The sequence below is a fragment of the Erpetoichthys calabaricus genome, chromosome 12 (assembly GCF_900747795.2).
Source record: "Erpetoichthys calabaricus chromosome 12, fErpCal1.3, whole genome shotgun sequence".
NCBI lineage: Eukaryota > Metazoa > Chordata > Cladistia > Polypteriformes > Polypteridae > Erpetoichthys > Erpetoichthys calabaricus.
In genome coordinates this window covers 58,865,673-58,881,598 of record NC_041405.2, presented here as the reverse complement: position 1 = coordinate 58,881,598, position 15,926 = coordinate 58,865,673, and the positions used below count along the sequence as shown (strand labels likewise).

General features: G+C 38.0%; 1 protein-coding gene across 2 annotated transcripts in view; it reads right to left on the bottom strand.

The window, feature by feature from the left end:
* The window catches only part of si:dkey-17o15.2 (UAP56-interacting factor), a 34,774-nt gene extending 30,667 nt beyond the window's left edge, over positions 1–4,107 (bottom strand). The window contains exon 1 of one of the 2 annotated variants that reach the window (XM_028814646.2): positions 3,796–4,107. In XM_028814646.2, the coding sequence (XP_028670479.1) occupies positions 3,796–3,868 (73 nt within the window). In that variant the 5' untranslated portion in view covers positions 3,869–4,107. The remainder of the gene's footprint in view (positions 1–3,795) is intronic. The other variant, XM_028814645.2, reaches the window with a different exon arrangement.
* Positions 4,108–15,926: the final 11,819 nt, after the last annotated feature.

The following is a 15,926-nucleotide window of genomic DNA, read 5'->3' as shown; positions in this document are numbered from 1 at the left end:
TTATAAATTCTCTTTCGTTTATTAAAATGATCAACAGCTGTTGTTGATGTTTTGCCCCTATTGATTAAAGCAATGATTTATTAATTCTAAACAATCCTGCCCTAACATTTCAGACCCTTATTGGCTTTTTCCCAGTTTACATGTGGGCTTTTAAAGTCTCTTTTACTACAGCATGCCAATTTAAACTCATTTTTATGACTTTATTTTAAAGTTGTATATTCCACCTTTATTGTAACATCCTTGCAGACACGAGTATAGGACCCAAGACTATTAGAAACAGATTTAAAGAAAACAGTCTCACAACATTTAAATGACTTTATAAAAGTAGAGCTTGTTTGCAGAGAAACCTTGTTTTCTTGACTAGCAGATTAGAGGTTTTGTACAGTATGTTGAATCATTGATCTGTTTCCAGATTAGCTCCTCTACCTACTATAAAAACAACTATTAAACAAGCCTACAGATAAATTGAACATTTCTAAATCATATTATTTTGCATTAAAACACAACCTCCTTTAAAACACTTAAAACAATTCTGGGGATAAAACCTTATTCTCATAATCAGAAAATGGAAAACTACTTTCCTAAAAAATACATGGACTGGTGCCATTTAAAATGATATATTGCCTCATGTTTTAAACTTTCTCCAGCCCCGCTAGGACTGGGCTCCCATCTGTCTCCATCCTCCCTTTCACTTACACTCTACCAGACATTTATTTTTAGAAATTTTGATCCCTCAATCTGCTCATTGCCGTCTTCACAATTAAGTTATACGATTTCCCTTTCACAATATTCATTCTGATGCACTTGCCTTTTATTACATTGTTATGTCACCCTTTATCGACACCACCTTGTACTTCACAGTGTGTTAGGAGTGTACCATAGCATGCGAAACTGGTAAAAAAATAAAGTTCACCCAAAGGTATCAGTGCAGCAGTTTTGTAAAATTTGGCAGTCTCTTTTAGAGATTAACTCCTACAATTGTCTTCCCCTTTTCTCTTTATTTCCTATCATGTAGTGAGAGGTCAAGCAAAATGACACATTTTATTGGCTAACTAAAAAGATTACAATATTGCAAACTTTCGAGGCAACTCAGGCCCCTTCTTCAGGCAAGATGTTTCCTATCATGTTATTTGTGGGGAAAACCAATCAAAAAACTATTGAAAATATTAAAAGGGGGAAAACAAGAAAAGCAATATCATAATGTATTATTTCATTGCTTTCAAATAAACCTGATTCATTAATGAGAAATAAAAATTAATATATTCCTAGCACTACCAGCCCCTGGTTTAAGCAGTTTATCTATCTATTGCCTCTTTGGCTCTGAAATGTTGTGGTGAAAGCCATTCTCACACCAAAGCTTTTAAATGTGACGTCACTGTGTAGCATATTAATCTGGTGACTTTCTGCAATAACTGAATTAGAGCCATCTCTGGCCGCTACCATATGCTTTAAAGGGTCCTGGTTTTTAACACACCTCCTATCTTTATGTTATAACCTGAAGACTGACTTTAGGACGCTGCTCTTATGTACTTCACCAGCCTCTGCCTCTTCATTGTTATCTGCCTTTTCATGATAACATGGGTTCACTCGTGGATTTGGCCATGTTTCTGTAACTATTATAATGATACAGCTTTTTTACAGCTATATAAACCTCAGGTGGCATAGCATCACCAAAATCACTGGGCTGCATCTCTAGTCCAGCTTCCTGGGCTCAAATCTCAGCCCTATCTGCCTATGTGGTCTTTAAATGTTTGTGTGGGTTTTTTTGTGGGGTCTACAGACTTCTGTTCATATCAAAAGACTTGCAGGTTAAGTAGAATTGTTACTCTAAAACAGTCCATTAAGAATGTGTGTGTGTGTGTGTGTGTGTCTGTCACAGAGTCCAGTTATGGACTGACATCCTGTCTAGAGCTGGTTCTTAGATTGTATCCATCACTCCCAGGATAAGCAGCATTTAGCATTTCTTAACTCATTAAAAAGGTTAGAAAATGGGTAAATGTACAAAACTCCCGCTACATTTTTTAATAGCTACTCGATTTAAAACAAGACATTTACAGATTATTGCTGTTTTCATGCTTGGTTTCCTCTTCAGTTTAGTATGTTTTTAATGGGTTAGTGGGTTTTTTTTTTTTTGTAATGTCTAGTACTTTATCTGCACTGTTCCCGTGGCTTTTGCACCCCATTCCCTAGTTTAAACCATAAGTTATGCTCTTGCTCAAATGTTTTCCCAGGATATGAGTGCCCCTCCTGTTCAAATACATCCTGGCCCAGTGAAAAGTGCCATATGTGTTTAAAAGCAGGTTCTTAGATAAAGCACCTTGGCACAAATATGTCTGCTCCAGGGTATTTTATAATCAGACCTAAGAAAACCGGCTTTTTACTATTATCACATACCGGTGAAGAGATAGGGAAGAACCTTTAAAATTTAAGTTTCAGATTTGAGCAGTATCATCTCTCACTTGTTTAACTCCATCCATCTGTTTCCCCTCAATCTGTCCATTTTGTAATCTGCTTACCCAGTTCAGTAGAAGTGCTGGCTCATTAGGGAGCACTGGCCACCAGGCAAAGAACCTAACCTGAGTAATCATCCATTTTTTGAAACCACTTGTTCTACACCAATCTTGATAAGAAATATTAACTGAAAAACAAAACTTCTTTGTCACACATTTTAACATGACAAACTTTCCCAATTTATTAAAAAAGGCTAATTAATTTTTGTGTAGTATGAGTACTGGGAGGAAAAAAAATATTTAAAAATTAACATAAATGTGAGATAAAGTGTTGTCCAACAGTAATGGCCACAAAGAAAAAACCAGCCCTGGGATGATGATGGTACTTCATTATAACCCACAATTAGGTACTGACTAATGTTAGGCTAATTTGAAAAATAGCCAGTTAGTCTATCGTGTACGTTTATATATGTGGAAAGACAGGAAAACAGACACAGCACGGGGGCAACTTACAAAGTTCACAACAGGCACTGCTAGTCTCTGCGCCACCCTAGTGTGCCGTAAAACCTCCTGAATGCTTAAAAATATGACTTGTTAGTTACTTGCATTTTCAGTAGTCTATAACTCTTATTAAACGTGCTCTACGTAAGTCCAGATGATTAATTTGGACACACGCGGCATTGTCCTTTTTTGTGACCGGACTTCAGTGTGAGGAATCCTGGACTGGTGCAGTTCGTACAGCCATTTAGCTGTATGTTCTAAAGACGCAATATCAATTTAAATGAGAACATCTTTACAGGATAAAGCATGCATGTAATTTAAGAGGTAAATGCGAATGCAATTCTTTAACATGTGAGCCCGCGGCTAACGGTGCAGTCGTAGAAATGTGTGCACTTGAAATTAAATATTTCGTGTTTTTTTTGGCGAATATTTCGAAGTCGACTTTCCCCTTACACCACTTTGTAATCTTGGTGTTCACAAGACGCCTTCCACGCTTTTATTTTTAAATGTATTTTAATCTCGTTGACCCCATCTGAGCAGCCAGACTGATGTCTAAGGCTAAGTGACGCATCTGCGGCTACTTAACTTTCCCTTATTTAGCAATTGTGTGCAAGAGGTGGAGCCATCGCACCGAAAGCACAACAGTGAAGACCCGATAGAAATGATGCGAATGATGTGATGTCATTTGAGGGGGGTCTTTTATAGCCAATTGTCCTTCTTTAGGATGTTTTCTTTTAAATGTATCCATTCAAATGTGTTACAACGTTTCATACGTTAGGATTTGTTTGTAAACGTCTCATTTTAAATGTGTCCACTCAAATGTTTTACAACATTTTATACCCACCCAGTGACATATCGATCTTCTGAGAATCGTCATCTACTTCCATTGTACCAGCATCCACCTCAGCGTCTCCCATTCTCGTACTCTTTATCTCTGGACTGCAGTTTTTAGAAGTTTTTCCTGTTGGAGAGCGAACTTGTCGTGTGGCTGTGATCCGCGTCTAATAAAGCGCAGGACTGCGCATGTGGATCCGCGACAGAATGAAGTCATTATAGATGGGCCAGTGCAAGCGGACAAAAATAGACTCTGAACACTTGACACAGCTTTGCTGCAGATTTCACTAAATCACACACCGCGAGCAACATCGGCACTTTCAAGTTCATCCGTATCATTTGTGAGGATAGGCACAGAGCGGAAAGCAGGATCTATACAAGCGATCTGCTAGAAGCTCAAGGTATACTGTAAATGAAGTGGGGTGGAGAAGGGGAAGAATGGCAAAAGGCTGGCGCGTATACGTGGCGTTTTGGACAAGTCAGATGTACGTTGGAGAGATCTCAAAATAACTTAATGTGTATTTCAATAGATCTCAAATAACATTTAGAAATATACAGCATGAACGCTGGTGTCACATGCATTAAGATAATCGGGAACTGTTTATTTTTTTAATAGGACTTCCTGTTTTATTTCAAGATATCTCAAAATATATTTGGAAAATCTTAAATTATAAGGCAGTGTTTAAGATAATCTGAAAGTGCATTACACTGAGACACCTGGAGTAGTATTTGAGAGATTTTAATTGCATTTTAGATATATCAAAATGACATTCAGAAAAGCTGAAATAACTACCTTTTTTTAAAGATACCTTAAAATGTGTTTAAAGTTGTCACAAATTTTATTTCAAAACAAAGGTATCAACAAATGGAGGAGGATCCCATTTTAAGATATCAGGAAATTTAGGCATCTGTAATATATTTTAGGTGTCTCAGACATGAATCAATGTGAAGATATCTGAAATGTATTTTAGAATATCTTCATTATAATATATGTGACTTTAATTATATAGTTTAGTTTATGCATCTAGGGATCATAGAGCTGTCTCTGCAGAAGTGTCTATTGTCCTTGTATTCTCCAGACTTTAATCTCATTTCTCAAAAATCCACCTGTTAACAAAGTCACCAGCCACTTTAGACCATTTGCACGCTACAGAGTTCTTGATTCTTGAAAATAGCCTGATGTTTAATGGAGGTTTAGTGTATACATAAAGAAGAAGCAGTTTACACTACCGCTGTCTGTCCAGGCAATGTGCTTAGATCTATAATGCCTGACATCTGGTCTTAAGTGTTTTGATCTGGATGGCTCCTAAAATGCTTAAATTTTGATGTTTATCTATTTACTGTTCATCAGAGATATCAAACTCAATTTTACTTCTGGCCAAAAATAAACAATTTATATAGTAGGCCTATACTCAACGAGGGTTAGAATATAGAAATATTATAATCTCTATATACAGTTAGGTCCATAAATATTTGGACAGAGACAACTTTTTTCTAATTTTGGTTCTGTACATTACCACAATGAATTTTAAATGAAACAACTCCGATGCAGTTGAAGTGCAGACTTTCAGCTTTAATTCAGTGGGGTGAACAAAACGATTGCATAAAAATGTGAGGCAACTAAAGTATTTTTTTAACACAATCCCTTCATTTTCAGGGGCTCAAAAGTAATTGGACAATTGACTCAAAGGGCTGTTTCATGGGCAGGTGTGGGCAAGTCCGTCGTTATGTCATTATCAATTAAGCAGATAAAAGGCATGGAGTTTGATTTGAGGTGTGGTGCTTGCATGTAGAAGATTTTGCTGTGAACAGAAAACATGCGGTCAAAGGAGCTCTCCATGCAGGTGAAAGAAGCCATTCTTAAGCTGCAAAAACAGAAAAAACCCACCCGAGAAATTGCTACAATATTACAAGTGGCAAAATCTATAGTTTAGTACATCCTGAGAAAGAAAGCAAGCACTGGTGAACTCAGCAACGCAAAAAGACCTGGACATCCACGGAAGACAACAGTGGTGGATGATCACAGAATCATTTCCATGGTGAAGAGAAACTCCTTCACAACAGCCAACCAAGTGAACAACACTCTTCAGGGGGGTAGGCATATTGATATCCAAGAATAGTTTAAATGCAGGGTGTTTCTGTCAAAATAATTATGACCTTAAGCCCCGCCCCTTTGGGGGCTGTCATTAAGCCCCGCCCCTTTTTGATGGATGTGTGACCCTTCCTTAAACCCTCCCCCTGGGACCTGTCAAGGGGGGGTTTTGATGGATGTCTGCCGCTTCCTTGAACCTGCCCCCCACCCCCTGTACTTAACACTAATGGATATCATTAAAGGCTACTTCTGTGCTTTATTCAATTTTAATATTTTTAATAAGTCTTATTTAAAAATTAACTCTTTAAGACATATTCAGACTATTCCAGACTGCACATGTCAAAAAAGCTTATTATTTATTTCAAAAGGTTTCTTTTCATGCTGGTTTTGTCATCTATCAATTTTTTTTATACATCATGGCAGTTTTTCAAATTGTAAAAACTCCTTTATAGCTCCACTTTTTCATGTGATTATTTACTTCATAATTAACTTTTATTTATTTAATTATTTTGGCACAAATGCCCTTACCCTCAAGACTAACAGTCTAGTTAATATTCTAAACTCCAATATTTAATGTTCTTCCTGAATCAGGAGGAACACACGCCTTACTTTTAGTGTCAGATAAGATTCTAACAATAACAGGCTAATGTTAATTAGCATCATACTAGCAGATGTTAAATAATGTTTTCCCCAACTCTTTGCAACCCCGTGGAACTGCCTAAACAGATGACAGTTTAACTGATAATATACCGCAGAACACATAGGTTCTGTTGTAGTGTGCTGTGAGCTTGGGGTGACCCCTTGTTGATCCGGTCTTAATATGTTATTAATCTCCTCTGTGACTTAGTATTTGTAAATTTTAGTTTTTAGTATCTTATATTTGTGATATGGGTGAGTCAATGTTTCATTTTGGAATAATAATGTCTAGCTTAACTCTGCCCCTGACCGTGATCATTGCACAAACTCTGGTCCTTTGACTCGTATTCAAGAAGATTGCAGACACTTGTTGACTCTTGGAATCCCAGTTCAAACTTATATCCCCTTCACCCTGAATGCTACTAAAACAAAATGTGCTTTTTTTCACAAACAGAGGGGAAAAGCCATTTTCAATGATAGATGGACTACCTAAAAGAAAGAATAAAACCTCACAGTTTTAGTAAAATTTTAATCCTTGTGTTAACACATATAATAGATATTATGTAACTATTCACTAAAACATTTTCCTTCCTGAATTGCCTAACGTGTCCAAAATAAGCCTAATCATCAGCCCTATAGTGTATAGGCTCATATAACATACGACAACCATTCTTATTTTTCAGGGGCTCATAACTGATGTAAAATGGAAGGCTCTTACCAAGCGTTAACAGAATTTCTAAAACTTTGTATTATACAAAGCACCCTGCGTACCAAAGTGGTTATAACCTGTTGATGAAAATGCTGATTTAAATTAAAGCCTGAACAAGATAACTGTTTTCTAATCATCGTATTAAATGTTTAGTAAATAAAGAGAGACTAAATACAATTTATAACAAAAATATAACACCGATGGACAGCTGAATAACCGAGGGAATCTAATTTAGCTTGAAGTGCCACAGAGTGTATTACAAATAACCCCTCTACAACAGTGATTCTCAAACTGTGGGGTGGGCCCCACCTAGGGGGGCGCGAAGATGTGAAAAAAGAAAACAAGAATCGAAAATATGAAAAATACATCTATTGAACCCAAAACAAATTAACTTAAACTACATTCTGATACTAGAAAAATAAATATAGAGATAAGATAGATGTCGATAAAAGTTAAGTATGTATAATAAAATCTGATTTTTATTTTTTTTAATTTTTCATGATTAGCATGACAAAGATTTGGCCATTTGAGAAAAAGTAACTGTACATTTGTGTTGTGAGCAGAATCTGAATCACTTGGGCTTGCAAAAAAAAAGATATATGATAGAAGATATCAGATGTCTCCAGTTCCTACCCAGTTCCTTTAGGGACCTTATACTGGCTATTATCATTTAAAATGAGTACAGTACAGAAATTAAGTTATATGCTCCGTTTGGGGTGGATGTGATCAGAAAGGCACTGATGATTCCAAAGATCAGTCAAGAAAACTGTTGGAAAAAATGGGACAGAACTCTTTTGGAAACTAGGATTTTTCTTATAATGTTTTAAAATTAGGAACCTTTACAAAGATGCTTTTAGATGCTTTATTTTCTAAAGATGCTTTATTTTCATGTTAAAGCAACTGGTCATTTTACTTGGCTTCTGAAAATGTATTTTGTTCACTAATGCTTTAGTGTTTAATTAAGAATTACCTGAATATTTGATAATTAGTTTAAGCAGAAAGAGTAATTAGCTCTGCTATTTTGTGAGCTATACAAATGTGCTGAGCTGTTGGCTCCCATTTATGAGGTCACTAGCATGAGCTAAAGCTGCTGATTTTAAAAACATGATTTTAGTTCAATGAACTTCGGATGTGCAGAAGAGCGCTTCTTACAACCCTTGCCTCTAGTTAAACAAGCACACCGCACTATAGCCTCCTGGCTCTGAGAGCAGAAGCGTATGAGCTATGAATGAATTTTCAGAGACAAGAAATTTAAATGTAATAAAGGTAAAGTTGTCTTGGAGACAGGATGACCACATCATACCTAGCTTTAGCTTTATAAAATCAGTATAAAAGCTGATCAAAAAAGAATAAAGGAAAGATCTTGACTTATGGCTGATACCTCACACAACGCAAAAAAATGGGTCACCTGGAAAAAACGAAACATCTAGCAATATCAGGTTGTGTGGTGTTCACACTTTATTTTTCTTTTGTTTTATGGCACTGTGTATTTGACCTATAATACTTTTCTTTTTCTCTTGCCTGTTATGGAGCTCTGTCTAATTACCTAAAGTTACAGGAATTGGGAAGTGATGAACTATTTGGTAAGAATATGTGTTAAGGTCTACGAAAGAAAGAGTATAAAGGGGTAAAGTGTCACCCTAGGACACTCCCATGACAAAACAAAAAACCATAATTGGGCTTTTCTGTTTTTAACTTTTTAATTAAAAATAGTAAAATGTTTTCTAATTATCACCTGTGTTAATAGAAATAATTTTAGTTTTTTGAGTAGACAGAAAATATCAATTTTGTGCTAGTGTAACAGTGAGTGCTTTTAAATGCACGTACAAAACTGGGATAAGGTAGAAACCTGCTTTCTTATAAATCTCTGTTTAAATGCACAAGTGCATTTACAGAGTTTTCCTTTGTCAAAAGGCTCCTATGTTATAGAAATTAAAAATCATTATAAGCACGGCCATTCCTTTCATTACTAGTTTAATAGGTTCGAGAGGATAAATATGAATATACGCGCGAGATGTGCCTCGAAAACAAAAGGCTACAATGTGGCGGAAAGCTCCGACTTTGGGGCTACTAGGCTGTATTAAAATAATTACATTTCATTTAGAGGAATGAAAACACAGTTGCATTAAGCTCATGGTCCCTGTTCATCCTTGGAGGCTGTCTCCAACCGGCTATCCAAATGAGAGTTTATAATGTAAAAATGTTTTGTTACCTCAGACTTTTAAAAACAGGCGGATCCATACAGAAAACAACCAGTTACAGCGGGATTCCGATTCTTGGTATCATCCATCAATCACCCAGGTCAGATTTTTTATACATCTCAAACGTGATTTACAAGGGAACTGCGGCATACATCTGTGTGATTTTTACAAGGCTTATATCAAACTAGTTATCTCATGCATTACCTTGAAAAGTGAAGTACAATCCATGGACAGACGTTACGTTCTGGGCGCTCATGAACAGGATGGGTTCGGAAAAAGGGATCTTACAGACAGCAAGTTGGTAGTTGAGAAATCAGTCTAAAATAGTTGGAGTGGAGATGGCTCTCTGAAACTGCTTCTCAGGAAACAGGGAGCTGATATGCAAATAGATCAAAATAAATTCACTAAGAAATGGTTCAGAAACCCTTCTGCTGTGCCACCTGTAACTTTGCTAGTAGCTGAGGGATTTGAGAGCAAAGCCGGACACCGAAAAGTCCTGTATTTTTAAAAAAGTCACCTTTGCATGCCACAAGGTAAGGCAGTTTTTTCACACTGACCCCCCGAATGATCTGACCTGGCCTGGCCCCGGGGCCTCAATAGACACCTGTGAGGTGTGAATTGCTCCCAAAGGCTTTGCCAAAGAGTACTTTAAAACGCATTTCACTATCCCCAGAGGTCCGATCTGTTTAAAGCGATCTAACTTGGATGGAATAGGGCTTTTTTAAGATACACAGCCGAGGCTTGATTTTTTTTAGATGTCTCAAATGTTCTTTAAAAGGGCCCTGTTGCCTATTATTTAACGGTGTGTGATTTTTTACAGGACTTTATATCGAACTATATTTAAAATAGGACAGAATAGGGATTGTTTTATATAAATTACACATCCGACGTTTGATTTTTTATATGTCTCAAATGGCTATAAAACGTCCCGGCTGCCTATTATTTAACTGTGTATGATTTTTTAAATCCTTTAAAAGTTAAGCACAACCTTTACATATCATGGGGCTTATATCTTACAGCTATAGGACCTGGACATTTTGCGCCTGCGCAGAACTCAGCCCCTAAACAGTACTTACTTGAGTGCGCGCACACAACACAGCAGGGAGGAGCTAGGGGGCTGTCAGTTTCCCCAGCCTGTGACACTGACTGTATCTAGCAGAGCTCTGGGCTCATAGTGTTTGCAGCTATGCCCAGCTGCTGATAAGGATGCTTGCACAGAACCCAGCAGGAGGGGGTTTACAGCTGTTCACACGTACCTGCTCGCAGGGGCTCAGAGACTGTCAGCTTTTTAGAGACCCAGGTACTCTGCTGTGTAGACAGAGAGAGCCGCTTGCCTGCGTGTACGCTTGGAGCTTCGGCCCCTGGGGCATCACACAGAGACTGCCTGCTCCACTCTCATGCCTCAACTGTGGGGAGAGAGTGAAAGCCCGTGCCTGCTAACAGCGCAAAGACTGTCTGGGGTCTTTCTCTGCTTGACTTAGATAAAATAAAAAACGGTTTACAAGTGCTAAACCAAAGTTTAGATAGATATTTAAAGTAATAGATATTTTAAATACAGGAGTTTTTAACCCAAAACAGTAGAGGCAGGAAAGGCTATAAGGTAGATCGCTCCGCTGGAACATGCTCTGGGCCTGTCCTCGGGAGAAATAGGCAAGAAAGTGGAAGGGGCCAGTCATCAGGGCCTGCCTGACCGGGGAGCCGAGGCAGAGGCAGGACCTTCATACTTGGGACCACCAATAGATGTGAAGGCAGAGGCCTTCCCTGACATGCCTAGACTTGTCCTCGGGAGATGGGTAGGGGCGGGGTGAAGGAAGGGGCACACATCCATCAAATCTCCCTTGACAGTTTTCATGGGGGTAAACAGGGGGTGGGGGCAGGTTCAAGGAAGGGTCACACATCCATCAAAAAGGGGTGGGGCTTAATGACAGCCCAAAGGGGGCGGGGATTAAAGTCATAAATCATTTTGACAGAAACACCCTGCATATACTACTTCCAAGTCTACCATAAAGAGAAGACTGCATGAAAGTAAATACAGAGGGTGCACTGCAAGGTGCAAGCCACTCATAAGCCTCAAGAATAGAAAGGCTAGATTGGACTTTGCTAAAGAACATCTAAAAAAAGCCAGCACAGTCCTGGAAAAACATTCTTTGGACAGATGAAACCAAGATCAACCTCTACCAGATAGATGGCAAGAAAAAAGTATGGAGAAGGTGTGGAAAAGCTCATTATCCAAAGCATACCACATCATCTGTAAAACATGGTGGAGGCAGTGTGATGGCCTGGGCTGCATGGCTGCCAGTGGCACTGGGACACTAGTGTTTATTGATGATGTGACATAGGACAGAAGCAGCTGAATGAATTCTGAGGTGTTCAGAAACATACTGTCTGCTCAAATCCAGCTAAATGCAGTCAAATTGATTGGGAGGCATTTCATGATACAGATGGACAATGACCCAAAACATACAGCCAAAGCAACCCAGGAGTTAATTAAAGCAAAAAAGTGGAAAATTCTTGAATTGCCAAGTCAGTCACCTGATCTTAACCCAATTGAGCATGCATTTCACTTGTTGAAGACTAAACTTTGGACAGAAAGGCCCACAAACAAACAGCAACTGAAAGCCGCTGCAGTAAAGGCCTGGCAGAGCATTAAAAAAGGAGGAAACCCAGCATCTGGTGATGTCCATGAGTTCAAGACTTCAGGCTGTCATTGCCAGCAAAGGGTTTTCAACCAAGTATTAGAAATGAACATTTTATTTCCAGTTATTTAATTGTCCAATTACTTTTGAGCCCCTGAAATGAAGGGATTGTGTTAAAAAAATGCTTTAGTTGCCTCACATTTTTATGCAATCATTTTGTTCACCCCACTGAATTAAAGCTGAAAGTCTGCACTTCAACTGCATCTGAGTTGTTTCATGTAAAATTCATTGTGGTAATGTACAGAACCAAAATTAGAAAAAAGTTGTCTCCAAATATTTATGGCCCTAACTGTATAAAATCGAATGTCTGTCTGTCTGTCCGCTTTTCACGAGTAAACTACTTAACGGATTTTGATCTGTTTTTTTTCTATAATATACTTGATAATTCCGGTTGATTTTGTGACTTCTTGTATTGCGCTATGTATCATAGTTCGCTTGCGGTACCGATTTATTTACATGATTCCGAGAGAGATGCTGCGGGCGGAAGGGAAGGGGAAGCGTGACGTCAGGAGTGGGGAGCTGGGCGGGGCCCTCCTCATGGTCCAATTTCACTACTGCAGGCAGTGCCGCGGGGGACAGCTATATTATATATATTACTGCCACTTTTGCTTTACAAACAATACACACAGGTACCTGTCTGTTCATCATTCTGCCTCGCATCCCTTTTGAAATTGTCTTCTCTCTTTAAAGTGATGACGGTGGCTTCAGGGGATTAAGCCCCTCATTTCTGGCACCCAGCCCTGATCTTCCCATCCCAGATATACACAATCAATAGTGGCAAGCCCTTGATTTCCTTGAACACATACATACAATATAGCCCCCGATTGGCCGTAAACGGTTTACTTAACATTCGTGTATGACTCGCGTGAAGCCCCAAGGGAAGCAAATCTTGCTTCTCTTTTATTTCAAATACTCATATGACTCACATAAAACCCCACTTTTTAGTTTTTTCTCTCTGTGTAACAGCATGCGACAGTCACAGAGGGGGCTAAGACCCTGATCCCTGCAAATCCTATAAGTGCCCCTGTTTCTTTATTAGCTCTTATTTTCTTGGACATTGAAGTGGGTTAGGAAAGCTACTAGCAACTACTGGACAAAAAGCAGAATTGAATGAACATCAGTACCAAGGGACCAAGTATCAAAGACATCAGTACCAGCACTGGCTCTAGCATGGCTGCCCTAGGTGAAGCTATAAATGGTAACCCCCATTATCACCACATTATGTCATGGAATGTAGGATGATGTCTGTTTAACCATTTGATATACAGTAGTATTACTGGACCGGTATAGCATTTTGCTTGTAATTTGGTGGTTTAAATGGATTCTGAACAGATGTCTATATTTATATTCAAGTGCTACATGCATTTTATGTGTACTACACTTGTATACGTTTTAAAGAAATTCACAATTTTTGGTAAATGATGCCAAAGAAAAATAGCAGGTTTACTACATACATTAGGTAAATGAATATAAATGTGATTTAGTATTTTAGAACTGTAGTCTGTGTATCTTGTTTTAAAAATGTGTACCATACATGCAAAAATATACTCAAAATATAAAAACTATGTATAGGTTAATTACATGATGGTATTTCAGTTTTACAAACAAAATATCAACTTTAAGAAGGAAATAATAATATGTTTAATTCAAATTCGTTACAAATATATGAACTACTAAAATTAAAATCTGCTTTTTTTCTTGTCTTCATCTTTGTGAACTTAAAAACAGTATCTTTTAAATCCATTATTTGCACTAGCTCACTCTTCTCTGATAAGGTTGCTGAGAGTCATATGAAACACAAAGGTATATTATGTACATTTAAAAGGGCACATGACTGCTGTGTTGCATGTGGTTTTTGTATACTTTTCACAAATTTAGGTGTTAATACTAATATAGAATAAAATAATTATTTTTTTAATATAAAATGGTCCCAATATACATTGTGTTAAATATGCAATTCAAGAAATGCCAAGGTTACAGTGTGTTACTGGTTTAGCGATTAGGCAGAAATCCAGCCTTGGAATATTTTAGTTCCTTACCTGAAGCGCAGTTAAACAATACAGATAAACAATACTTCCAAAACTGCTTGTAATGCCAGTGCACTGTGCTTTCAGAATAAAGGAAGAACCGGAAAGAAAAATATGTTTATATATCAAAAAATCCTAATCAATTTGGAAGTTAAGATGTAAAATAAGATAAAAAGCAGAACCTGATAAAAAAGAAACAGCACAAAAACAAAAGTAAAATTACAAACCTGCACCCGAAGAAAATAATGACGTTCACTGTAAAGAGCACCTCTGTGAACCTAACAATGCATCCTGGGATTTAGAAGACCACCCATAAAGGGCTTGTGAAGGTGCCCTAGTCTGGTGCATTAGTCAGTGCATAAAGCCTAGTGAGAGTTGTAGTCCGGACACAGGTGAGAAATTGGAGCGAAAACAAAGTACATCTGTTTACACCTGGATTAACATGCGTCATGATTTGATAGACCCTGAGCATATTAAAAAAATATTGTGTAGAATGTACAGTTTGGAAATGGATAGAAATCACATTTAACATTAGTGGAAATGCAAGATGCATTTCTATCTACATGCAACTATTAAGTCAGCGGGACAGACAAAAGAATCGAACAGGGCAGTGGCAGCAGTCGGATAAGCGACAGAAAGGTAGCCAGCACTGATAACCATGCAGCTTCAGAAAGTTAGTGGAGCGGCAGCAGCATCATGTGTGAGTCAGACTATACCCTATTGTCTTTTCTTTATAAGCAGTCAATTTCTGTTCTAACTGCAAATTAGTCAATGTGTTGAGCTGTGCTGCTCACTTGTAAATTTAAATTATATATACAGATAGAATTTATATAGGAATTGCACATTAAAAGAGGTCTTTGAAAAAGCTAATGGTTTTCACAGGCTGAGTGTAACATGATTTGTACATTAATGAAACGGGCCATGATAAAAAGGTCCAAGGGCTGGATCCGTATCACAGGAGTTTGAAGCCCCTGTTTTATATTAATGTATTATCACAAGAAAAGTGAGGTTTGGAAAGGCCTCCAGCTATGTCTTACCTTGCATTCAGATGTTGTTCAGTACAGGTCTGCTGTTCCAGATGACATGGATCTTAAATCAGCTGTTGAGACTCTGGGGTGATGAAATCAAATTATAAGATCCTCACATGATTAAACACATTCTGCTTGAGCTCATATTCTGTTATGCTTCTGCTAGCTAAACTTGTCCCCCTTCATCTATTGTCTTTTACTTGGGTGAAGAAGTTGCCTTAGTACAATTTGAATCTTCCACCTCACTAATACCATTCTTGACTGTGTCATTCTCCATTATTAATGTGTTGTATTGTGTTGCATTAGTTAATTTTTACTTAAATTAGCCACCCTTATGGGAAAGACCTACCATGTCTATGGTGAGCTGAAGCATAACCAGCAGCAATGGCCATAAAGCAGGAAGTAGCCCTGAATGGGATGCCAATTTATTATTAATGCCAGGCCAATCTAAAACAGCCAGTTAGCTTAATGTGTGCATTTTTGTATTTGGAAACCCAATTGGCAAAGTCTGTACTAGCACATGACAACCTTCAAAGTTCAGAAAGAACAGGGAAGCACTGTTAACGACTGTGCCTCCCTGCTACCCTGTAAAACCTGCCAAATGCTTCTAAAAGTGGGAAATCAAAATCTCTGGGAGCTCAACTCATCTTTATAATGCTCTTTTCATCATCAAGTGACAGTGAAAGTGTGGTAATCTAGGAGTTCACTATGGGAGCTATTAACTCTTTGACTCTGCACCGGTTCAGCTGCAT